The 26,763-nt window shown below is 36.0% G+C and overlaps 1 protein-coding gene across 1 annotated transcript in view; it reads left to right on the top strand.

Moving 5' to 3' along the window:
- The first annotated feature begins 250 nt into the window (after window positions 1-250).
- The window catches only part of LOC121315616 (fibrillin-2-like), a 97,736-nt gene continuing 71,223 nt past the window's right edge, over window positions 251-26,763 (top strand). The window contains exons 1-7 of the mRNA XM_041249866.1: window positions 251-778; window positions 1,521-1,603; window positions 2,634-2,732; window positions 3,326-3,421; window positions 4,716-4,811; window positions 18,655-18,852; window positions 24,662-24,787. Of these exons, the coding sequence (XP_041105800.1) occupies window positions 597-778; window positions 1,521-1,603; window positions 2,634-2,732; window positions 3,326-3,421; window positions 4,716-4,811; window positions 18,655-18,852; window positions 24,662-24,787 (880 nt within the window). The 5' untranslated portion in view covers window positions 251-596. The remainder of the gene's footprint in view (window positions 779-1,520; window positions 1,604-2,633; window positions 2,733-3,325; window positions 3,422-4,715; window positions 4,812-18,654; window positions 18,853-24,661; window positions 24,788-26,763) is intronic.

Below are 26,763 nucleotides of genomic sequence, written 5' to 3'. Positions count from 1 at the left end.
GAAAAGAAACAAAAATATGAAATGCTATATACACAGCTAAAATAAAATACACTAACAGAATAAACAAATCAACGAAACAAACGTGCTCCCTGTCCCGGTGCACGTAGGTGTGGAAAATGGTCGAACTTTTCTCAGCCCACCGCCTCCTTTTCTCTGTGTAAGCCCACGTGCTTGAGGTTTGATTTGCCCCCCACTGACAAGCAGCAGCCACAAAACGTCAGATCACATCTTCTCGTTTCACAGTCACAACTCAGACCGACCTAGGGGTTGCTTACTGAGAAAGGAGGTGTTTCATATCTATCCCACTTTTTTGTAATCACGTTCGACCCTGGCTGCATTTCACACGAATTAGTCACTTTAAATTAGTTTTCCACCAGGCTGAGATGACACACAATTGGACATGTAACTCCTGAAAAACAACAACAAACAGTTTTGATAGGACTGCAACACAATTAAGGAATCAGTGAAGTGTTTCTTTTCCACTTACAGTGAAGCTACAGTACAGTATAAGACTGCTGCTGTTACCAGTCCGCTGAGAGAAAAACTTGGAAAGGATTTGTAAAACTTTTTACGACAAACCAGAGGTGTTCCACAGAATGAGGACCCAGTGGGTGTTGAAGTGCTTGCTTGGATGTATTGCCTTATCGGGAATCGTAGTGGAAAAAATATCAGGGCAAAATGATGGAAAAAATGAAAAGGGCCAATTCAAACCAGACGAAGAGAAAGAGATGACACCCAACAGGGTGAGAAGAAGAGGACAGCAGGATGTGCTTAGAGGGTAAAAACAATTAACAAACAAACAAAAAAGAACGACACACACACACACCTGGACTTTATTATCTTTTCTATTCTTTAATATACGCTGTATATTAAATACTGTATTGATAGCCATCATTTATCTGTATTCTGTCAAGCTACATAATATGAAGTTTGCCTTTATCTTTTGAAGTGTGTTTTTGCTAGGCTACTTCGCATTTTGCTAATACAGTGGGAAAAACAAAATGCAAAAAGGAATGTTATTGACACTTGCATTGTAGTCCGTTTTCTTTCCTAAATTCTCAGATTGGCAAAAGGGTATGTTGTGGTCAGCACGTTCGCGCATAAATGCTTACCTGTATATTAAGAGTTTTTATCACGCTAAACTGAAAAATGCAGTTAGTAATCAAGTACGTGTGTTTCCTTTGGGTGTCATTACCAGGGTTTGTTGCTTTTGAGTGAGGTAAGAAAATGCTGTTTTAGCTTAAAAGTTAAACTGTATTATCCCTCACAATATAACCATAGTAGTCAAAATGCAATATAATCTACTTAATCTAAAAAATATGATAATTAGCTTGAAATTATGGGAACATTACTGTGCCCTGTACCCAAGCATTATTATTATTATTATTATTATTACATGATATTATTATTATTATTATTATATATTATTAATATATATTAATATTATATATATAATATGTTTATAAGCTTATTTTATATGTTTTGTATCAGTTTAGTAATTGGTATTTATTATATCACAGCCCCAATGTGTGCGGATCTCGATTCAATTCCTATTGCTGCCCTGGATGGAAAACTTTACCAGGAGGAAACCAGTGCATTGTTCGTAAGTACAACGTATTCTATTTAAAGTAGCTATTGTAATAGGCTCCCTTGAGAAAGATATGTACAACATATTGAAACGTTGGGCAGCTGGCTCTTTGAGCTGATATATAGACACACACACACACACACACACACACACACACACACACACACACACACACACACACACACACACACACACACGTAGTTTAGTAGGGAACGAAAACTCAAGCTTGTATAGGTTTTGTGTTTGCTTGGGTGCTCCACATTATAATGGTTATAAAGGTTGTGTCCATGACATGTTCGTTTTTCATAGCCTAAAGTGTGAGTGTATGTTCCATTCATGACCATGAGTAATTCAATATTAAGCCTGTGTTGGGAACATACAGTACATTGTGTTTACAGTACACATCAATAAGTATTGGAAAACCCTGGATTTAAAATGAATCTGGTAAGACACTATACAAAATAGTGCCCGATATCTTTGTCAAGTTAATGGTGGATGTCTAAGGTACATAGTACATGTAATCTATGTACTGTGTAGTGTGCCTTACCTTGGTTAGTCAAGGTTTTTAAATTCTCCATCATAATTACCATATCTGTGTTTTGCTATTCTTGACTGTTCTTTGCCATTTGTTTCCTATTCTTACACTATTCTTTACTAACCTTTATGCTTTCTTACTAGTCAACCTAGACTTTTGATCTCTTGGCATGAAGACTATATTAATGGCATGGCAAAGCTCTTCTTTTTAGTTTGCTTACACAAACGTGTTGCACAGTACACTGGAGTCTGGTCATGGAATGTATGCTGTATGTGAATGTTAACCATATGGTTATGCTTGCTGCATTCATTCATTTGGATTTTTCCATTGGTGGTATTAGGGAAGTTTAAACTACACCAGTACATGTTCTCATATATTTCTTACTGTGTATAAAGCTGATCATGCAGCATGCTCAGCACTCGCTGTGCCTGCCAGGCAGTCACAAATAGCTCCTACAATTCTTGGGTTGGACCTTCAGTTGGTGCTAATTTTTTCCCTTTTATATTTCAGCCATTTGCCGAAGCAGCTGTGGTGATGGATTTTGTTCACGTCCCAACATGTGTACTTGTTCAAGTGGACAAATCTCGCCAACTTGTGGATCAAAATCCAGTAAGTGTTCAACCACTGTCTTTAAAGATTTTAAATATTATGTTAAACTTTCATTATGTTATGCTGTGTATAATAAAAAAAAAGAGGTTCATTGTATGTATTGTTTTGCATTTGTCTAAAATAACATTTAGCCCTATAGCTATTATGTGTTAGGTGTGTGGCATTTTTTTAAATATGACTTCAGTCATAAATTATGTAATTAAAAAACAACAAATATATATTTTTGTTCATGATGAAATGTCTCATAATCCAAGGATTTTGTTTAAATGTGTAATAATACTGATTTGTACTTCATAATTCATTGAATAAGCGATGTTTGGGGGTGATCTTTAAAAGATCTTTCAGGGTAACCGTAATTCAATCCAATACATTTAATTGCCAGACTTTCTTGTTTGAAAGTGACAAAAGTCTGATATCCTTTTTAACAATCCTTATCACAGGCAGTTTGTATGTGTTTTATATTGTATAAGAAGAACTTAGTTATGGTATAAAATAATACCAGTAGAATAATTGGCCTCTTGTCTTAATCTGTGGAATTGTTTACTGAAACCAAACCTAGCAGACCGACTAAATGGCTTTTCTTTTATTTGCAGTTCAGCAGTGCAACATCAGGTGTATGAATGGTGGTTCATGTGCAGAGGACCATTGTCTGTGCCAGAAAGGTTACACAGGAACTTACTGCGGACAGCGTAAGTACTCTTTCACACAAGTGCCAGTTAAACTGTTCGACCTTTACAATAGCACTCATTACTTGCGTAAGGCTTGAATGTGTATATGGTCTATTAGGCAGAAAATTGAAATATCCATAAATCTGTCAGATTTAATATTATCAGCAACAGTACCAGAAACTAACTAAAAAGGATATTTACTTTTTTTTTTTTTTTTTAAACCAAATACAATTCTAAAGCAATTGAACTTTGTTCATTTCTGGTTTGGAAACTTAATTGGGTGTTTTTTCCTATTCCTTAAAAAAGAATGTGCATATGATTTGGAGTAAAGGGCTTGGATAATCTTTATACATTTTATACCGCTCTTCTCTGATCTCCAGTGTAGTGTGTACTATGTTTGTCAAAAGGTCTGACATCTCTAGGGGTGATGGGTTATTTGGCACTGGCAATGGAGTACTTTGAACCCCTACCCTGGTCCTGGTTTGGAAGCTAGCCCAGAGGATAGAGTGTGTTTGAGGGAGAGAGGTAGTTCTTGTCACTGAGGACTGGTAGTTTGCAAAAAAGCAGATATTTATCTTGTCAGGTAGACTGCTCAGGGACCTCAGTTTCACCTTTGAAATATGCAGTACTGTAACAGTTTCAAGTATACAGCTTAGTCTGTGCTGCATGATACCATTATGGTTCATTTTAATGAGCACTATAAGCAAATTCTCCTAATAATGTTGCTGTTGATGGTAAAAAAAATGTGGGTAGTATTACAAGTTTAAAGCCTTGTATAGCCAAGTATTTACAACTGTGGAAAGATCCTGGGTTCTAATCCTATCCCAGCTACAGATTCTCTGTTTAAACATGGGCAAGACGTGTTATGTGAGACTTTTGGATGCTTAAAAATCCTTATGGCATGACACATTTCTCAGTTGAAAGGTCTGCGTTTGCACAATGAAAACCACTTAATATGGTGCATTGATAACACTTCAAGTCCTTACACATAAAAATGCTCAAACTGTTTAAATTCCTTCTTGAAACCTACTGTACTGGTTTAGTTTTGTTTTAATGAGAATTGCAGTCTCCTGGTTGATTGTAATGAGAACTGGAGTCACCCTAATTCGATTGGGTTGAATGAAAGCGCCAAGATAAATAGTCTGGCCGACATCTGATTTGGAGCACATTATATAGACAATTATAAGTCAGGGAAATTGATACACTTTATATAAAACATTTTACAAATTGTACATGGAAAAATAACTTGAGATTGGACCACAGCTGTTCACTTTTCTTTTTTTTCAAATAACTATAATCTGTGCTTGAATTTCAGCTGTGTGCGAGAATGGCTGCCAGAATGGAGGGCGTTGCATTGGACCAAACCGGTGTGCTTGTGTGTACGGATTTACAGGACCACAGTGCGAACGAGGTAAGATAAAACAGTGGAAAGCATTACTCATTCCCTATGTAGGCGTTCTGCTTTAGTTCAAGTTGGGTTGGCACTTTCCAAACACATCTGCATTTTCACCTTATCTAAATGGAGACGGTGACTGTAGTGCGTAGACACATCGTTGAAGAATGACTGCAATAAAAAATACTTTCAACACTGTCGCTAAATAGGAGATCCAACTTTGACTGATTTTTATATCTCAGCTCTGCGGTGGAAGTGAATCCATGATTGAAGTTTCCAGCAACTCAGTTTGACAGTGTTGAAAAGATAAAACCTTACAATCAATACTGCTGTTTGTTTTCTATTCATGTACAGAAGTTACTGTTTACAAAAAAACAGAAACACGTCCCATAAAGCTGTCATCGTGGTGTAGTGCCACCATGCCAGGATGGCACTGATTTGATGCGACAGTCTTTAAATTGGTTTGGAAGCAATCTCAAATTGATTACTGCCTCTTATTCCCTCAAGGAAGATGTGGGTAGAAGCCACATGCATTCTATTCTATTCTTTTGGTGTAATCCCTATACATGGCAGATGAGCACTTCTGAAGAATTCTGAGGTTGCTATGAAACAGTGCTGTAGGCAGCGTCCAGATAAGTTGTATATCAGCAGTTTTACATATTAAAAAATCCGAAATGTGCACTAAATTAAAATTGAGTTCAGAAAAAGCAAAAACAATTTTGCTGCACAGCTGGTTTGCCTCCCCTAAAGCCTCAATTAACAATTACAGAATACAATGTTTTCAGTTACTAGGAAACTGTATACAACAAAAACCAACCCAACAAACATTACCCAATCTATTGCTAGCCTTGTTGTCTTTGCAGCCAATCACAGTAAGAATAAGAAAAATTTGAAGCTACACAGGTTGAAGCGTAAACACCCCAGTCCAGCTACAAATCCAACTTGAACCATCGAGGCAACCTCTAAAAAAAGGTGCCTATAATATTAAACAAACTGTTTTATAATTAATTAATGCATTTCCTTATTATCTGTATCTGTATGGCTTTATACTGAAGTTTAAACATGTTCACTGAGTTTAAGAATTTAATGTTAAAATATAAGTAATGTAATGATACCTCAAAAGAAATGATTACTCATGACTTCAAGGTAATGTTGCATTTTACCTCATGAAAATACATTTTACTCTCAGTGTTAAAATTAAATGGTAAGTTACTCCCAGACCCAAAACCTTACCTGGAGAGCTGGCTGTAGGCTAAAACACCTATCACGGCTAACAATAACTTATAATAGTGTCAGGGAGATGTATTAGGTGCTGTCAACTGTTTTGAAATGTCAGGGTTATATGGGATTGCCTTTATTGATAACATTTCCAGTAGTTTTGTTCTGTAAAATGAATCAGAGGGTTAATGTAAAGAAACAGATGTCACAAATGGTATGCAGCATGCATACATTTAAAGTGACTGGAGTTTGGGTCAAGTAGTGCACATTGGTTTAGGAATCTAGACTGTTCGAGGTTCCAAAAAAAACAGATGATAGATAAATTCACTCTGGTGGAGCAAGCCAGGCATATTTGAGCAAACTCATTAGTGAGGTCCCTAATTATAATCAAGCTCTACATGTTAAGATGAACCTGTTGTGTTGCATGCCTATTTTTTTTTTTTTGTTGGCATGTGTAAGTTTTCTCTTGAAGGGTATAGCTGTGAGAGATCACCTCTTATTAAAGGTGGATAGATGCAGCGCAGTTGAGGAACAGCTAGTACTGGTTTCTGTTTAAGTTTATGCCTATAGAATGAAGTCCCATGAATTTATAGTGTGAACGGTGAGCTAAGGATAAGAGTTTTCAACAGTTAAACACAGAACAGATCATTTGATTATATTGCTGGGACGAACACAGGATTTTCATGTTCGGATATATATTCGCTCATAATTTAAATATTCGTTCGGATACTCGTTCGATTTCAAAAAGTAATAAAAGCCATTATATTGCTCAGAACGCAGGCAGAGACTTCATAGCAGCAGCGGCAGGGGGTCGTGGCCCCTGTGTGTATTGCCTTTATTTTACATCAAGACATTACAATGTGTAACACGTTAAAGTAGAAAAATATCCCAGGAGTAAAGAATATGTTGTGTAGGACTTACTTTACCTCAGTGAATTAACTACAAAACAAAGGATCCCAAATAGCAGTTCAAGTTAAACGAAAAAAAAAAAAATTCTACTGTTTTGGTTCTCATGTACTATATTCCACATAACAGAAACTTGCAACAAAAAATATGTAATATATAAACTCTATGTAAAAATCACTACACATTTCAGCAAGTTGGGCACTGTTTAAGCAAGGCATTTCAGAATGACGTGCTTGCCTTTTTTTTCTGTCCCATGAGATTCAGACTCGCTCTAAAGCAGCACAACATGTTTTTGACCCAGATGGCCTTCCATAGAGATCACTATTCTTGCTAGCGCATAATCTGGTTTGTTTACTTTTTTCTGTCTAAAACTTTTAAGTAGAGGTGTAAGAGCTGCTGCAAAGGTTCAATGGTTTACATATTCCAATGGCTTGTTCTTGTAGAGAACCTAAATTATGGTATTTTCTGCCTTCATTTGTCAGGGAAGCTGGGACTGTTACAATTTTCAAGTCAAGACTAAAAGCACACTTTTATAAAATGGCTTTATTATCTTAGTGGGTTTTAATGTAACTTGAAAACTGCTGCTTTTGTATTATGTGTGTACTGTTATTTAAATGGTCTGACTTGGCAGTTGTATGTGTGACATGCTATACAAATGTACTGTGGTTTATTCTTTTTTCTGCAGTGTAATGTACAGTGCTTTGCGATACTTTTGTATAAAAAGTGCTATATAAATGCATAAATGTAATGTCTAGAAATGTCTTGAAAACAAAAAAATTGTAGGAAAAATCTTTGTAGCAAAAGTTTTGCTTTTGTGGATGTGTGCAAAACTCCAAAAATGCTAGTTCAAAAGTATTCATACCCTAACAAGGAACATGACATTAATATTTCAAGAAGGAATTTAAAAAAACTAAAACTACTGGAAATGTATATCAATAAAAGCAATCCCATATAACCCTGACATTTCAAAACAGTTGACAGCACTGTAATACATTTTCCCTGAGTGGCCAATACATCTCTTGGTATGCTATGGAATCGATTTTACCATGTATTGGAACTAAATTTCTTGTGCCATTAGAGGAAAAACAGCCCCATAGAAGGATATTACCATCTCCATGCATGACAGTATGTATGACATTCTTTTCTTTGTTCGCCTCACCTGACTTTCTCCAAACATAACGACTATTAGCCTGACCAAATAGTTTGATTTTTGTTTCATCACTCCACAAAACCTTTGACCAGAACTCATATCCTTCTTTCAAATGCTGTTTTGCAAACTTTGAGTGACTGTCCTTGTGATGTTTTCATAAGAGTGGCTATTTTCTTTGGCCTGCGACCATTGAGACCTTCACCATGCAGTACTCGACCTGTGGTTGAAATGGAAACCCCAGTCCCACTTGCAGCCAGTTCACTTTGAATATCTTTGGCAATCAATCTTGGGTTGTTATTAATCTTCCTTACAATTCTTCTACTTGTTCTTGGTGAAATAACCTCTTCCAGGCCAAGGGAACATTGTGACAGTATGATGAGTCTTGTACTTCTCGATAATAGAAACAATAGTTGAAATTGGGATACTGAAATGCTTGGAAATCTTCTTGTATTCTTCTCCAGCTTTATGACAATAAATAATTTTCTGCCTAAGGTCTTCAGATAGCTCTTTGCTTTATCCCCTGTTGAATTATTGGTAATGACAGCAATCATCCTATGCATAACCCTTTTATACTCTCTAAGAATGTTCTCCTGTAATTCAGCATTTCCTTGATTTTTCTAGAATTAGGTTCTGCATTATCATATTTAAATTTCTAGCACCTTGTAGACAATACTATCACAGCATCAAAGGGTATGAATACTTTTGAATTAGCATTTTTGGAGTTTTGCATAATTGTTTAATAAATTTGAGTAATTGTTTCTATTTCTTGAAACCTTTTTCCTCATCCACAAAAAGCAAAACTTTTACTATGAAAGATTTTTCTAAATTTTTTTTTTTTTTTTTTTTTGAGAAATTTATAGAAATTATAAATTTCCATTGGGGTATGTAAACGTTTGACTACAACTGTATCTATTAATCTCACATATCACACAGAGCTCTTTTTCATTTGCCATTTTTTAAACTGTTGCACAACTTCTGGTGACGTGGTAAATAAGGGCAAGGTATTTTTGTCATTTCTAGCGAATACGAACATCTAATTTTTGTATCCGAAAACATGTAAAAAAAAATATTTGTTTGCATATTCGGGTATTTGTCCCAGCACTATTTTATTATGTATTTCATAATGCTGTTTCCATCCCATATCTGTCATATCAATGCACACAATGTCAAATAAACACTAATTTGCATCTCTCATAAATCCAGTTACGACAATATAATGGTTTACAATTGATTAAACTTTCTATAGTAAACAAGTCCATTGCCGGAGGTATAAGCAGTAGCTCTAGCTTACCCAGATTATTGCTGGCTAAGGTTCAAATGCCAAGCACGTGGTATACTGTTTAGGACGGTTGTTGGTTTAACTAAGTATTTACCTTTGATTTTTAAACTGTTGATTCACTGGACATGATCGAGGGCTGCGTAGAGAAAGAGATAAATTGATAATAGAAGATATGTTCTTATAACTTAGAGAAAAGTAAGGAGATTTCCCTTGGCTCGCAGAGAGCTGCCCTCACGGAGGTGAGACCGAACTGTTTGGTCTCCAAGGCTGGGATGCAACCGACACTTCCCCCAAAGGGGATCTAGAGGAAAGAATGGAATGAGTGATAGTTAAATTTGGCCAGGGATCCCCTATTGATTCGCCGAGACCTTCCTCGTGGAGGACGAATCCAGCGGCAGCTGGACTTCTAAGTTGGGGAGTGAGCTTCACTTACCTCCAAAAGGGAGACTGTTGCAGAGGAGGGTGCAGTTGCAGAGTTGGCAAGCTGAATAGGAGAGAAAATGTAATGGGGAAGGAGGGGAGGATGGTGGAAAACCCAAAAAAATCCCTGCAAGTCAGATCAGACCAGTCAGATCCGTCAGATCAGGCTTGGGTTTAAATAGGGAGTTAGCAAATGTTATTGGTAGGAGGGAAGTATGGGGAGGAGCCCTCGATCGTGACCCCCGAATAATACAAAGTTTACAATTATTTTATAGAAAAGGGTTGTTTTCCAGCTACTGTCTTTGTGGTATAACTTTCACTGTATAAAAACACAAAGCAATATTGTCAATGTTATAGGTGGTATTTGTAGACAATAAAAGCACAATACTGAAGGCTGGGAAGAGTTTTTCATGTTTTTTTTCAACACATGACTGAGGATCAGGGAATAAAAAAAAAAATCTTGAGATATTTGAGACAAACGTTTTCTGTATGAGCGAGAAAGCAAGCCAGCACGTTTCTCTTGAGCGATGAAGTCATGGCATGACTGGAAACTGTAAAGGACATTTAACATAGTACATTGTTTTTTTCAGACACGATAAAATCAGCAACTTTAGGAATAATTAGTGAGACTGATTTCATGTGGCTTACTTTGAAATGGTGCTCAAGAACACTGACAAAACAGATGCAGGATAATTACATTTTGATTATATTCTTTTATTTCCTGATATTTATTTTTTTATACATATATGCAATCCACATGTATTTTTGCACAATTTGGTATCACAATTATTGCATTATTGTTCAGATCATTGCCGGGAATTGTTGATAATTTGACAGGTGTCGAAGAGAAATGTTTTTTTTTTTTTAAAGTGTTATTATTATTATTATTATTATTATTATTATTATTATTATTATTATTATTATTATTATTATTATTATTTCTAGGTAGTTTATATACTGATTTTTGTTTACCACTGTAATTGTCTTATAAAGCTATTTGTTATTTTCTTACTAATGTAGAACACATGTAATTTTGCTTCGGATTGGCCTCCCAGACTGTGCTACGATAAAAAAAGTGACTGCATGGCTGGCTATCGAGCTCCTACCAGACTCATTTCCGGGCTGGAGACGGCAGACTGCGCAGTAACTAATGACTGGCAGCACTGCTGATTTAGAAAGGAAGCAGGGCTTGGTTACGAGTTCTGACTCCACTTAATTTCTCTGCGTTTCTTTGTATGCTCATAATGTCAAGGAAAGTTGTTCTCAATGTAAAACATGTGACAACTTTAGTCCTGAAATGAAGTAGCTTGTTGTTTTGTCTTCAGTTTTTTTTTTTCTAGTTCAGAGTCAGAGATTAGATTAGAAGTGATTTTCCAATGGTATAGAAGCCGGGGTGGTGATGTGTCTAGAAAGGCACTATAGATCATTTGTAACATGGCAAGCTGCTGATTCTTATTTTCTATAAGGCTGTCTTTGTAGATTGTGTTGCAAATCTGCATGGGTTTAAGGTTATGTACTGTACCGGTTACATGGCAATATCTACAGTATGCAGCAATAGGTAAGACAAAACTCAGAAGTGACACACCACAGACGTGTAGTATTCCTGTCAGATTTTCATTCAGTGAAATATCTCCAGTAGGGAATTAAACTGACTTTAAAAAAAACAAAAAAACATCAGAACTATTAGGAAATATTATGTGAGATTTAATTTAGTACTGGGGAATGCCTGCACTGGACAAGAGTATGATTTACAATGAAACCCAAGCACAGTAAATAATAACTCATACTTAATATTAACAATAATTAATAATGAATGAGCAGTATTGAATGTATCTGAAATGGATGCTTACATCAGATGAAATACATGTACCTAGTTCATACATTGCTGTAGTTGAATTACTGACACATTTATAAAGTGTAATCTGTGTGAGTATTTTGATGTTGTAGTCTGGTTCTATGGGTTTAACATGTACTTTATCACTAGGGTTAGCTTGTTTCTTTCACCACTCATCTCTAAATTCCTGCCTGATACAGAAATTGCTCAGAGAATGCAGTCTTGCGGTTATCTAAAACTTGTACAAATAATCTGCCAAGTAAATCATCAGTAATCTTTACCAGCTGACCCCAATGATAACCTGCGGGGTAATGACACATTCTTTTAGTGTAAATAACCTTATCTGGAGTTAATCATACATATCATACTAAATGTAGAGGCTACTGTTAAACGTTCAGCTGTGTTGATGAGTTGCATCTTCTTAACAAATTGAAGTTTTTGACAGCATTTTAGTTAACGCTAACAGTAACAGCAGGGGGAATTGCCTATAGTTTGAAAAATTGTCTACTTCATTAGATATCCAAAATGATTAAGCTAACAATCTTGAAGTCTATGGGCCCTATCTTTTCAGAAAAGTTTTTTCTCAAAATTACACTACTTGATTTTTGTAAATTATACTAGAACTTCCTGATAGCTGTGGCTCGGCTCACAACACCTGAATAACATTTCAAAATTTGCCACGTACTGAACCCAAATAAAACAGTGTGCAGGCTGGGTTAGAATACTGTCTCCTCACTTGTGCCTGCTACCATCTGTTTTTATAGTTAAACTGTATAACTGTGCCCAATAAAAAGGAATATTTGCGATAAAGATGGGATTAATTATGCGATTGTTAGGAAGCAAGTCCACGTTCTGAACAGCAAAAAACTTCTCTTCTAATGAAAGATTTTTTTTGGGGGGGGGGGGGGGGGGGGGGGGGTATCTGCTTGAATTCAATTGTTTCATAAAAAAAAGATACATGATCTTAACAATTAAAGTAGCACTTTTGCTTTAATTATGAAGATGGTGTTTGAGAAGCTAAAGGATTCAGCAAACTTTTATTTTTGACAGGTTTTAGTTATTTTGCAAATGTACAACTAATGGAAGGCAAGAATGTTTTTGGATGAATCCATGTTTAATATTTTGTCTAAATATGCGCTGTTAAACAGTTCCCTGCAGTTATTCTTCAAAACTTTTAAATACACAGGGAGTGTGGGATCTGAGAAAAGCTAAACGTCTACTCTAAAACAGAATTTTGATGGAAACTTTCTTGTTGGAAATTTCTTAAAGAAGGAAAACTTAACTAAATATGCAGCCCGGACAAGGAACCATATAAGTGCCTTATACACATTTCAATGGAATGTATAGTAAGGCAGTCTTTCATTTCCTTAAGAACATGGCACAGCAATGTGTACATTTTCTTTTAAGTGTGTTGAATAAAGTTCATGGTTCATTTTATAGCTGTTTCAATGGAAACAATATCCCTTGGAAATGTGCCTTCTGTAACTTTACCATACTTGTAAGGCTCAACACAGAACTTTTGAAGTGAACTCTAAAAACATATTTCCTGTACTGAATAACTGAATGTTGAAGTCAAAAGTTTTTTGAGGCATACTGTGTTAGGTTTTTAATTATGTCTTTTGTAAAGTATGAATTCAGTGTTTAGTGTGAATTCAGTTATTATAATTTGTAAGTCATGAAGGCAAAGCATGTAATTGTTTTATAGTACATATGCGTTCAGTGATCTTAAAGGGACACTATGTTATTTTTACCAACTGTGTCTGTTACTGTAGAAATTGGCTTACTTTAGATATGCCATGGATAAAGGCACCTGCCAAATAATAAAATAATAATAATAATAATAATAATAATAATAATAATAATAATAACATGTTGTAATAACTTGTTTACTGCAGTCAAACAGCATATAAAAGGTGGATACAAAATTTGAATTAATAATAATACAAATAGTGAAAAATGCATGTCAGTAACTTTGTTTTGGCAGTCTAATCCACAATTACAAGTGAAATCAGAATGAAATACAGTTCTACAAATTAAAGAACTGTAAAACTTACTCTGAGCAGAAAAATGCAGTGATCTCTTAAACTAGTAATGCATTGTACACTGTAGTCATTTTTTAGTACACCTGTAGATGTTTGTTACTTCTGGTGTCTAAACTTTAAGAAATCGGACATTAAATGTCACAGGACTATCTGTATTGGACTATAAGTTTTCACTCACTATGTGATACAGAAACAGAAAAACAAACACATTGAAATTGTGTATAGTTACTGTATATATATGACGAATGAATTAAAATTATTGAGGGTGCTACGTGGAGTATGTCTACTGTCCTTCAGATAAAGTGTGCCTGATTACTGCACGGATCATAGTAATGTGGGTAATTACACACATCACATTCAGTTTCACTAGCAGAGAAATTATGGTTTCCATCACGTGAAACATGTTGTTTCAATTAAACCCTGGGCTCATAGTAGATCATTAAGATTAACTTGACACTTCATTACAGATTGAATGGTTGTAAGGTTCTAAAAGATGAATGCCTCCAAAAATCTGATTGTCTGTATGTCTTAAGAGTTGGATAACAATCTGGTAAAAACTAGAATGTAAGCTAAAAAATAAAAATAAATGCTTATTAAACTGCTTTTCTAAGACAAATATTTTTCTTTCCACTAAATGAATTTGCCAAGACTTCCTAGAAGCACACTATGGTTATTAAGTGGGCATCCTGTCCCAATTGCTCAAAGATTTAAAGTTTCAAATCCAATACTGACCAAGATCTTAAAAACAAACAGCTTCCAGAACCACAGTATAAATAAGTATGATGGATTAGAAAGTAGTTTCCACTTGTTTTAAAAATGTGCTTACTTGGATGACATGACTTGAGTGTAGATGTTTAGACAGTTACATATATATATATATATATATATATATATATATATATATATATATATATATATATATATATATATATATATATATACACACACCTTGGACTGTAAGATTATTCCTTTAGAATGTCCTTATACTGTTTGAATTGACCTTTTCAATTCATGGGAAATGTGGCATTTATATTTCTTGGGTGATTGCTGCAGTAGAAACACACTTTCCATATGACGTTAAAACATGATTACATCTAATCTGTTAAAGCATCCCCCAGTCTTTTGAACAGGACACATGTCTCCAAAGTATAGTGTTTCATTTGAAATTGCTTGTAAAATTGTAGTGTATCTGCACTTAGTCTTGCTTGCATGTTGGAATAAGTCATTAATTACCCTACATGTCTTGCCACCCCCTACTAAGATATCTAAAATTAGAAAACAATTCTATATCGTCAGCCAATCAGCTTCCAGCTGTAGCAGGCTTCTATCAGACAGTAGATAGAAGTTCAGCATCTTTCAATAACAACAGAGACACGAATGGTAATATTGCTCCATTTAAATATTTGTCCAGACAAATTATAATAAGCATGTTTTTTCTCTCATTATGTATGTAATACCTGATAAGATCAAGGTAAATGTAGGTTTTGAAGTGTTGTTTTAAAGAACATCCAGATGACGGCACTACCATATGGTAGTGGACCATGACCTTCGCCTTTGGCTCAGGACACATAACTCCAGTAGTGGTCAACTACCACACGGTGTCTGCTTTGAATTTCTATCGTTCTTGGCTTAGAAAGTACTGCTGTTGTTTTAAATTGGCCTTGCTGAGGTAGGATTTTGGAAGATGTTTTACTCACACAGCACCCTTTCTGATCTGGAGAGAGATTTGCAGCTCAATCTCTGTACATTTGAAATGTTTTTTAAATGAATACTCGGTATTGTAAATTCACACAGAAAGTTTCCTTTTTTGAGTCAGACCTGTGTGCTTGCATCACTTAAGAATCAGACGCTCTGTTTAAAGTTGGTTTGCAGAGTGGTTTTACATTTCAGGAATGTTGTCGTGCTGCCATTTATCTGCACTGCACCTCCTAAAATATTGTCCTTTAAAGGGTACATAAGGACCTTTTTGTTTTATTGCCACATGTTTCCATGTATTGCTTCAACTGTTTACGTAAGGTGTGTGCATTGTTTTACATTGTTTTACATTTTGACTATTTTTCTAACTTTTACATTGCATTCCCTGCCTGAAGATGGCTTCACATGTACCCGCATGGACCTCCCAGAACTACATTTCCCACTATCCTCCTGCTCACATATGTAATTGAGATGGATTTACCAGTGATCAGGAGGATGATGGGAAATGTAGTTCTGAGAGGTCCATGCGGGTAAAAAAGAATTAAAACAATACACACTGCTTGTAACTGCTTGTACAAGCGAGCCTGGCCCGAGTTTGTGCTTAGCCTCTGCAGAGGGCAGATTGGAGGATGGAAACCCCGGACCCACATGATATAGTAAGATAGTGAATTCTGTTTCCACCAAAAGAATAGTGCGTAATTAATACTTTACTGTTATATTAACTAGTAATAATGAATGGAGATTTGCAGCTCCCTACATGTCAAGAGGGTTATAATGTTTGAAAAAAAAGATGCCCATGGGGATCCTAAACAGCTGAAATCAGCAGGAGAGGAAATTGAAGTGGGAACCAGCAGTAACAGTAATCTATTGAGACTTATGTTTTAAAGTGTTGCTGACATAATTATTCCACTGCATTGTCTCCTTCAGGAATAGGCAGTATTGGTAGTTCGTAAATATGCCCTATCACTCCAGTTTGTATCAGCTGTTTGCCAGCACTGATAGGCTGGTCACTTCCTAAAGCAGTCCCTCGGCTGAAACCCATGATTGCACACACTTAGAAAAGTGCATGTCCTCTCGCAGGCCTCCTGAGAAATCCGAGCAAAATTAGTACTGTGTTCCCATGAGATGAAAGTTTACTTTACAGGAAAACTGAAATGCTTGCTTGAAACAGGAACACACTCAGCTGGCTGTCAAACGAGCAAGTTCACAAACAGCCAACCACATTAAACCCCTAATATCCTTTGTCTGTTTAAGATGATTTCATGGTAATTACTTTTAAATGGGTGTCTAAGCCTCGGAATGTTGTGCTTGGAAAGCATGGCTCTATTAGCCCTGACAGGAGCACAAGAGATTATGTTATGAATGAACACCGTAGTGGCTCGGCAAGGCACTGGGATTGTGATAAGTCCTCCGAAATCCACAGGCATTAGCTTGATTACTGCAGCCTTCCTCTGTAAGTGGCTACAGATCTTAAGACTGGTTTGTGGAAAATCAGACATTAACACTTGAAAGCAAATTCTGGCACTGGCTTATTTTTTTGATTCTGTAATAAATTCCGCTCCTTTGAAATTCAAAGTGAAAGTGATATGCTCCTGAAGTTAAAAATAAATAAATAAATAAATAAATAAATAAATAGAAAATAATGCTTTGAGATCAAGGCACAAGAAATACCATTGGTTTTTATCATTTGGAATGTAATTAAATTGACTTTATTACTTGACAAAGGAAAAGTTTACATTTAATGTCTTGAGCAGGATGTAACGCTAAACATTGTAGTGTGTTGTTGCAGTTTAAATAGATCTAATTTAACAAATTTCACAAATGAAACATCATTGTAGGTACTGGTTGACAAGTATTACGTTGTTTAACCATTGTTAACATGGCTTAAATACTGCTGACACTGATTTCTGTTTGTATCGGTAGAGTAGAGGGTGGGTAAGATTGCTTTGCGTGTTGATGTATATTTATTACTTCCATGTACAGGATACTAGTGCTGTATTTATGGTGTATTATGGTTATATAATTAATGATTCAAAACTGTTTTATTATATAATACAATCTGAAAACATATCAAGGATGAACAGGCAATGAGTGAGAGACAGCTCACATCAGATAAACTGTACGCCATCAATTTATCCAAATGGTTTTACTTGAACTACAGATATTTTGTTTGCAGCCATAGTGTTGTGACAAAACTCAAAGTCCATTTCCCAGGTCTGTTGCAAGGCAGTCAAAACAGCTCACATTGTGTGCTGTAAGAACCTTTCAACGCTGAAGTAATGGGAGAGCTTTTCTTTGCTGAGTAAATTAAAGTTCTGTTTGTTCTCTGTAACAGAAGATATCTCCCTATGCTTTTTCTCCACCTTCTACACAGCTGTGCCTTGTAGCTTTTAATAGGGTTTGTTTCATGCCAAATGAGCAACAAAGATGTCATTGACACTGGAATTTGTATATGAGAGGCTGATTTAATGTTCCGCAGGCCATATGCCACCTGCATAAACTTCAAGAATAGGGTAAGAAATAAAAGCACTTTAATAAAAAAAATAGAACCCTAACCCAATTAAGTTGAATTAGATTATTTTGTCATGGGCCGAATACCACATCATTATATACCACTTAGGCATTGCTTCTAGGCTGTGGTGCAGAGTAGGGGCTCAAAACCACTTCCTTGCTGCGGCACTGGGATGCATGTAACCGTTCATGTTTTTCTAGCAAGCCTTATGCAGGTAGCCTTTGCGCACCCACGGACGAAGCCTCCGGCCAAATTTATTATTCACTCGGGCCCTGAGTGCCCATCACAGTAATTGGGCCCTAAGGGCCCATCACAGTTCATCAAACCATCTACAATTGCAATCAATAAATCTCATCCATGGCGGATTCTCTGTGCTGAATGTGTATTTTAGCTAGAAAATGCAAACTGTTCTGCCAGCCAATTGGTAAAATTGTGGTATCGGGGAGGAACACGGAGGGTTTGGAAACCCAGAAATAATAACATACAATGATATTCCCACGTCTCCAGTGCACAAAACTGTGGTGAAGGGAGTGTTCAGTGGTTTGTGCTAGCTCCGTGGCGGCACTTGTAACAAAACAAACAAAGCTCCGGCCGTATGTCACGCTTAGCGCAAGAGGCTGTACTTAAGTAGCAGCTACAAGCCTGTATTAAATAACACCTATATAAACTGTCCACTTGCCTCTTATTAGTGCCGATGCTTTGACTTCACTTCTTGTTGGCTGTGGTAAACATGTACGCTAGAACATTCATACTGAATTCCTGTCTATGTTACTAATGCATTCCATCTTCTTCTCTTTTCTGACAGACTACAGAACTGGACCATGTTTCACCCAGGTGAGCAACCAGATGTGCCAAGGCCAGCTCAGTGGCACAGTCTGCACCAAGACCCTTTGTTGTGCCACTATTGGGCATGCCTGGGGACACCCCTGTGAGATGTGCCCTGCTCAGCCTCAGCCCTGTCGCCGTGGGTTCATACCCAACATTCGAACTGGAGCTTGTCAAGGTTCGTGTTTCACGGTCATTGTTATTTCTTACATTCATAAACAGGAAAGGCTGTTAACTTTTTGTGGGATTATATTTCCACTACTCTCCCACAAATACCAGGGCCCTGTCTCAACACTGGTTGGAGTCCATAATAACACTATACTATGAATTTAGTTTGCTTTACCAAAGTGAACTGTGATTTATATTACCGGTCTATAGGTATAAGACATTATTACCCTTTTACAGCATCATAGTACTTTTTAGTGAGTAAATACTTGAAGGCGTCACTTTTACAGTTGCAGAGAGCATGTATTCAGAAAGCATGATGGTAGCCATAAGCAGATCTACTTCCAGAGGAGGCTGCAAGAAAGATAGTGTATATATATAAAAAAGACTTGTAGATTACAGAATCAGTTGTGTGACAGCAAATCCATCTGTGATCTGTCCTTTTTATAAGGTATAAAATTCCATTTATCATTTCATGATGTATACAGTTATTTTAAAAGTATACTATAATTGATATTCTATAATAAGTGTTTGAAACCGAACCACCATTGCATAAACTAACTGCTATATAAAACAAACTAAAAAGCATTGTTCTTACCTAGTCATCTTGTTTGTATTATTCTGACACTAAGGTAGATTTAAATAAGTGATATTCCAGCGCCAAAATACCATTACTTTGTGATGATATGCTAGTGCTATATAATGTTACCTGACCTAAGGTAACCAGCAACATGTTATCAAAAATGTAGCTTCTACTTTGCTGCTTTTGATGTTTTCAGTCAGATGAGAATCTTTCAGGCCCCCTCAGCTCGTTGGCTGGGCTTTCAAAAGTGCAGGTTTGAAAATAACAGAGACAATTCAGCATCTGTTACAATTTACTTAGAAACTGTCTGCTAAAGAAGAGCCTTTCTTCACTTGCCAGGAATTATCATAGATGCCTAAATTAAAACATCTGGAAAAGCTTTGCTTAATTTTTTACACATTGGTGATCGTTAATGTGCAAGAACATAAGTTTGAGAACGAGAAAAGCCATCAAGGCTCATCCCTTGTTAACACACCATTTTCCCCTACTGGGGGGGAACTAATTTAAAAGCACAGAACTAGTCTTTAAAAATCTAAAAAATAAAAATATATAAAATATATATATATATATATATATATATATATATATATATATATATATATATATATATAATGTATTCCCACTGTTTTAGATCCCACTACTTCACCAAGTAGCCTATTCCATGCATTTATAACTTTCTGTGTAAAAAAAGTGCTTCCTATTGTCTGTTGTAAACTCCTAAAGTATCAGTTAACCCAGTCTACACACAGTGATAACCCGTAGCTTTCCCTGGTTAAACACACGGCCATGAGGATTCTTTTCTTTCACCTCCAGGCTTGCAGAAGTCGAAAGTACAGCACAAACATAGAAGAAACGGATGGCTTTCCAGACCCTTGATCATCAATTAGTCAATTAACACCTGGCCACCTGCTGCACATTAGGATTCAATTAGGCAAGGGAAATCTAACCTCCCAGCCCTGCCATATCCAGCCCACACTCATTTTATACAAAATTAAACTTACTTTATTTACAATCAAAACAAAACCATTTTTACTTAAAAACCTAACAACACATACACTATTTACAGGGGCAGGTCTCCGCCCTGTTACACTAGGGTATTGTATAATCGTAGCATAGCCTCTCTAAACATGTATTCCACCCTTTTGCAATATAGCCTAACATTCTATTTGCCTTTTTAATTGCCTCGTCACGCTGGCAAGATGCTTTTAATGATGACTCACTATAAGCATCAGATCCTTTTCAAAGTCCTCGACCCCTTTTTTCATCCCATTCATTTTAGACTCATAACATGGATTTTTTACGCCCACTGTGCAATACTTTATATTTATTAACATTAAAATGATTTTGCCACACATTTGCCCAGTTACGAGAATGCCCAAATCCCTTTGAATTAGCTGAAATGTCGTTTTAGAGTTCACTCCTCAAGTTTGGTATAATCTGCAAATTTAACAATCTTGCAATGTGTGTCTTGGTCTATATTATGTATATAAATGAGGAATAGTAAGGGTCCAAGTACAGACCCTTGTGATTGTAGTATTCTTGCCCTTACTTGCATTTCTAATTGCTTCATATAATAATTTGCTATTATTTCTATTCTGACCTGGGGGTCTGTAACACACCCTAATAGACACAAAAAACTTTAGTGCTTTTACCTAACAGCTTTACCCAGATTAACTTGCTTTGTGTTGTAGACTGAGATAATTTTTTTTTTACTTCTAGACCATCTCTAACATACAGAGCTACACCTCCTTCTCGCCTATCTATATGTTTTCGCAATAGCTTATGTTTAGTGTTTTGTCTTTACATTGTAATTTATTTTGATTTATTTGCTCTAATCTAAACCATCGTCTCTGAACAGCAGTCCAGTAGTTGAGATTGAAAAATAAATTATGATCTTATGTGTGTTTGAACCTCGTCCAGAACCTCAAAAGGACTTGTTGCTTTCCTTTGCTAGAAACTGTAATAAAATACCAAAACCACACAAAAAAATAATGTTTGTATTTAAACCACATTAACAACGTTATTTCTCACTCCTAGAACATGTGTTTATTATGCCTATAATACAGCATATTTTACTTATAGGAGATTTATCACATCAATTTGTATTTAGAAAGTATGGTACCATTTAAATCACAATTACTGTAACCTCACAGTAGAAGTCTTAAGTTTCTGTTTTTCTTTTCATCTAGTTGCTATTTCGGATTGGTTAATGACAACAAGTCTAACCGAGACACGTGTATTTTATGTTTGGTTTGTATGAATTAAATCATTCTAAATATTAATCACAACTGATCCATTGCCTAAATCTGTGCTTCCCAACCCTGTTCCTGGAGGACAACTTACCCTGCTGGTTTTAGTTCCAACGAGCTCTCAATTGTTTAATTGATCCCTTAATTTAAGTTATAATTTGTTTAAATTTAATTTATTTATTTTTTTTAAATCATGTAACTTATCAAAAATTGGAGAATTCAAGCTCCTTATACAATTGTGTGCTTAACTTGGAACCCCAACTATTTAAAATAATTTAAAGGCTCTGATTAGGCAAATTATTAGTTCAATTAAGTAATTGCAAGCTCGGTTGGAACAAAAACCAGCAGGGTAGGGGGTCCTCCAGGACAAGGGTTGGGAACCACTGGCCTAAATGATTGCTGAAATGATTTTACATTTTACATAGTCCTTTTATTATTTAGTTTGTACTACTCTAGGCACACTATAGTTTTAATGCAGAAAAAAGCAGGATTGTAAGAAAGTGTGCTTTGAAATTTTAAAGGGCGAACTGTTTTTTTTTTTTTAAAACAGAGTTTAATTATTTTTGTCAGCATGGTTAGTTCACACTTGTATACACTGACTTTTTGTTTCAAGGGTTGTTCATCACCTTTTAAGAGTAAAACTTCCCCTTTCCGGAATAGTTTAATTTCCCTCAGTCACCTCCATTTATTTCCAGTGACTTCATTTCTCTGGTTTGCAAGGCTATGAAACATACTCTTGTTGAAGCCACACAGAGCAGGGTCTGTGCAAAACTGGACTGATATACAGCTCAGCAATACAGCCTTTCAGAGGCATCCACATTTAGTCATGTCAATGAAAATCTTGTACAAGCACTGGAGATTTCTGATTACAGCTAGTGTATTCCTTGTTTAACATATTTGAAATATGTCTGACTGTCTCCCATAAAGCAATGGGAAATTCCTCTTAACCACGTCTCCTTTTCTACACAAAGAGCCTTTAAGAACTGCAGATTAAAGTGGGCATTGTATTGGACTGTTGGAGTGCTTTCATGAATAGGCCCAGAAGTTATTGTTCTGAATCCAAACTTAGATGATTCTATCTGTATGTTTTAGAAAATATCAATCTTTAAATAACTACTTCAGTTTATCTCAGACAGCCTGACTCTGCGTTTACACAGCCAAACATGTGGAACTTTGCATGCCTTAAAAAGTGGCATTTTACCATTGAAAAGCTAGAAATGTTGCCTATAATTACAAAATAAGTCAAACCAAACATTAAGTAAAGGAGAATGACACGATTTCATCTGCAGGCCTTCGGAATGATTTACAGACCTAAAACAAAGGTAATTTTGCTAATTTAAAAGAAATATGTAAGAAGAAAAGAATCTGAAATAAAAAAAAACAACAGTATAAACAGCTGTATAAACAGCATATTCTATGGTTGTAGCAAATATTGGCTTTTTGTCTTACACAGTACCTAGTTATGGTATATACTGTATATGCCAAAATAAACTACTACTAGCACTACATATTTTTTGTTTGACTTTTTCACTTATGAACGTTTTGAGCTCTGCGCTGAACCACTTGCTGAGTTTCAGCAGGTCTGCAACTTTCCCCAGACCCTCTCTATCCAGAGAGATGCCCATTTACTAATCAGCCTGCCATGGAGGAATCGTTTGTGGCAGCCCCTAATAGGGATCTAACCCAGGACCTCCAAGCCAAAGACAACAGTGCCTTTTGACTGTAGTAAATGTGGTTGTTGGTTCAATGGTTAAGAGTATATATGCTTCTCCACTGCTTTACAGTAGTGAATTTGTATTTGTAGCTAAGTGGTTTGGAATGATCAGTGAGTTAGGAAGAAAAACAATGTTGTGGGATTTATCTGGTAACTATTTCACTTTTTGACTGTGTCTTAGAAGTATTAGTAGAGATTTCTTGTTAAAAGGTTTATCAAATTGTATAACTAAGTAAAATTCTAGTACCACTGTGCATCTTAATTATTAAATCAGTGTTGCATTGTTATTTCCTAATTGGCTAATTATTTGGCTAAAAACTCATCTCATAATTAGTTGGTTATTTTAAACTAACTTTTAATTAATTTCAATGGAATGGTTGTTCTTTTGGAAGGGTTCCCTTTTAATCTACTATGATAGAATGGAAAGTATGTGCAATATATATATATATATATATATATATATATATATATATATATATATATATATATATATATATATATATATATATATATATATACTGTGTGTGTGTGTGTGTGTGTGTGTGTGTGTGTGTGTGTGTGTGTGTGTGTGTGTGTGTATATATTCAATACATTCTTTCTAGGACCTTCTTGTAAACGGAATGTTCCACATCAAGAGGATAATCCCGGGGAGAGTTGTAGTAAATACAGGACACAAACAAGATTGTGAAGTCTATTAGAGTGTTGATACACAGGCAGCTGCTCAACTGCAGCTACCAGAAGCTATTTTTGGTTTATCTCACTCGGATGAAACCTGTTTCATTCAGTCAGTGTCATTGTCGCCAGCATCGTCTACTACAGTGGTTCTCAACGCTGGTCCAGGGGGAACACTGCCCTGCTGGTTTTTGTTCCAACCAAGCACTCAATTACATAATTGAACCCTTAATTGAACTAATCATTTGCCTAATCTGAGCTTTTTAAATAGAGTATCTTATAAAAAGTTTAAGAATTTATGTTCATTATACAATTTTTACCTAAAGTGAAATCTCCATCTGTTTACAATAATTAAAAAGCTCAGATTTGGCAAATTATTTGTTCAATTAAGGGTTCAATTATGTAATAGAGTGCTTGGTTGGAACAAAAACCAGCAGGGCAGTGTTCCCCCAGGACCAGGGTTGAGAACCACTGGTCTACTGTATGTCCTGACTTTATTAAGAGAAACCTGACTTTTAGACAGGCATGTTTCTATTTGCAGAGCCTGACAAATCCAAGCCTGAACAGCTATGTTTATATACTACTTCTGTCCCCTTTCGTGCAGACGTTGATGAATGCCAGGCGATCCCAGGTCTGTGCCAAGGTGGAAACTGCATCAATACAGTCGGTTCATATGAGTGCAAGTGCCCTGCTGGTCACAAGCAGAGTGAGGCAACCCAGAGGTGTGAAGGTAAGAACCGGGGCGTGTTTACATTTAGTAACGCAAATTGAACAGGAAACACCATTTTCTGTCCAGTTTATTCTGGGTTATTACATTCATTTTCTTTCATCCAACCCAAACAGTGTGAATTAAATTTTTGGTTATTATTTACACAGATGTTAGATCGTTAAAATGTGGTCATTTAAGCATTAGCACTTCTGTGGGTACACTGGCCATAGGAAACAACTGATCTGAGTGTTTTGAAACCAGTTAGCTCGCTTTAATGGCTATTGAACTTGTTAGGTTGACAAACGTAATAAGGACTTCACTGTATTTCTATTAAAGAAAACTACAAAGAAAATGTAGCAGCAGTTGAAAGAAAGAATTTTAATCCAAGCTGTAGTTAAGCTATACCTAGAAATCTGGTTCCCAAAAATGCAGACACTAATAAATGTGGATGTCTAATTGAAGTGTACTGTAAAGCAAGGCACAAGCGTCTGGTCAACAGTAGAGTATGTTAATGTTACAGGCATTTGTTTGTCAAAGATTGCACCTATTAGTTATTTTGTATTTAAAACATTACATGTATTTCTTGAAGAAGAAACACATTCAGTCTTTGATTTCAGTGATATGTTTTCTTGTTTTGGTAAGAAGGTTGGGTACTTTCACCCCAGCAACAGATCTGTCCTTTCTTTTAAAGTCTCTCAAAGTACATTTCAGTTTACTAAGCCAGCTAAGCCTAAACGTGGCCTGTTGCTCTGCAAATAGTGGCAGCTTACAGATTAAACAAGTCATGTTCCTAACAGATGATGCCTTTTTTTCTGCTTGATTTGGGGAGGGGGAGAGGGGGTGGCTTATCCCCTTTTAGCAGTCCTGCTTAGACTAAACAAGCATAGGCCATGAATCAAAAGGAAGTTGTTATCCACCCTTTTAAGGCATTTTGTTTTTACAAGTATATAGCTGTGCCAATATAGTTGTTTACTAATGTTTGGTCAGCGCAGATATGTTGCACCAGGTTTGACCTTTCCTGTAGTATACTAAAGCTGTTTAGTTTTTTCCAGTTGTTTCAGTGTGATGCAGTCATACAGAGCCAGCATGCCCTTATGTTTTTTCAGAATAATTACTACTCGCGTCTTAGATTTAAGAAGCTATGAGCAAGGTAGTTATCAAATGATCTGTACATCCAGGTTTAAACAAATAACTGTTAAAGTTCTTCAAGGAATTACCCTTTTCTGGCTTTTGTCACGTATCTTTTTACATTCCTTTTTGTGTATACAGAATATTAACTAATGAGCAGCAACCGTTAGCAGAAGGTAGTGTAGTTATACCATTGAACTATATCCTTGATAATAATAATAATAATAATAATAATAATAATAATACTTTATTAACCATGTTTGCCTTATATCTCTGTGGATCTGTATGATGACTTCATTTGAATAATTTCAGTTGTCAAAGAAAACTAAGTCTTTACATTGTGTTGCGTGTTTGCATTGTGCATAACTAAACTCAGATGGGCTAGAGACGCTCTATTGAGGGTGGCTTCTTTCCCCCACGTGTCGCCCAGTTTTTCAGTTGCAGCAGGATGTAGTGTGTCTCGTTTTTAGTATATTGTCGAATGTTCTGGAATTGCATGTTGAATAGTAGCATTTGAAAGTAGCATTTCACTTCCCTTCCAGCTTCACACTTTTCATCTTCTGTCTCCGTAGACATGCCAGTGCTTGCTTTCACCTAGTGTGTTAAAAGCTATGATTAAAGACCAGGAGAGAGAGGCCTTGGACAGTAAAACACCTTGCCAGCTGTTTATTTTCGTCTTCTTGTCTTTGAAAAATTACACCAAATGAAAAAAAATGATATTAGTTAAAGGGCTTGGCAAACATTTACCAACATTCCTTTAAGATATGGTCACAGATATTGGCACCCTGTAAGGTAATTCAAGAAAACACGTTCAATATAAGCATTTAGTAAACATTAACCAGTAACTAATGCACAGTTTCTGGTAGTTT

Source organism: Polyodon spathula, chromosome 1 (assembly GCF_017654505.1).
Source record: "Polyodon spathula isolate WHYD16114869_AA chromosome 1, ASM1765450v1, whole genome shotgun sequence".
In the NCBI taxonomy this organism is placed as follows: Eukaryota; Metazoa; Chordata; class Actinopteri; order Acipenseriformes; family Polyodontidae; genus Polyodon; species Polyodon spathula.
Note: the sequence above shows the minus strand (reverse complement) of the source record. Positions and strands in the feature narration are given on the sequence as shown.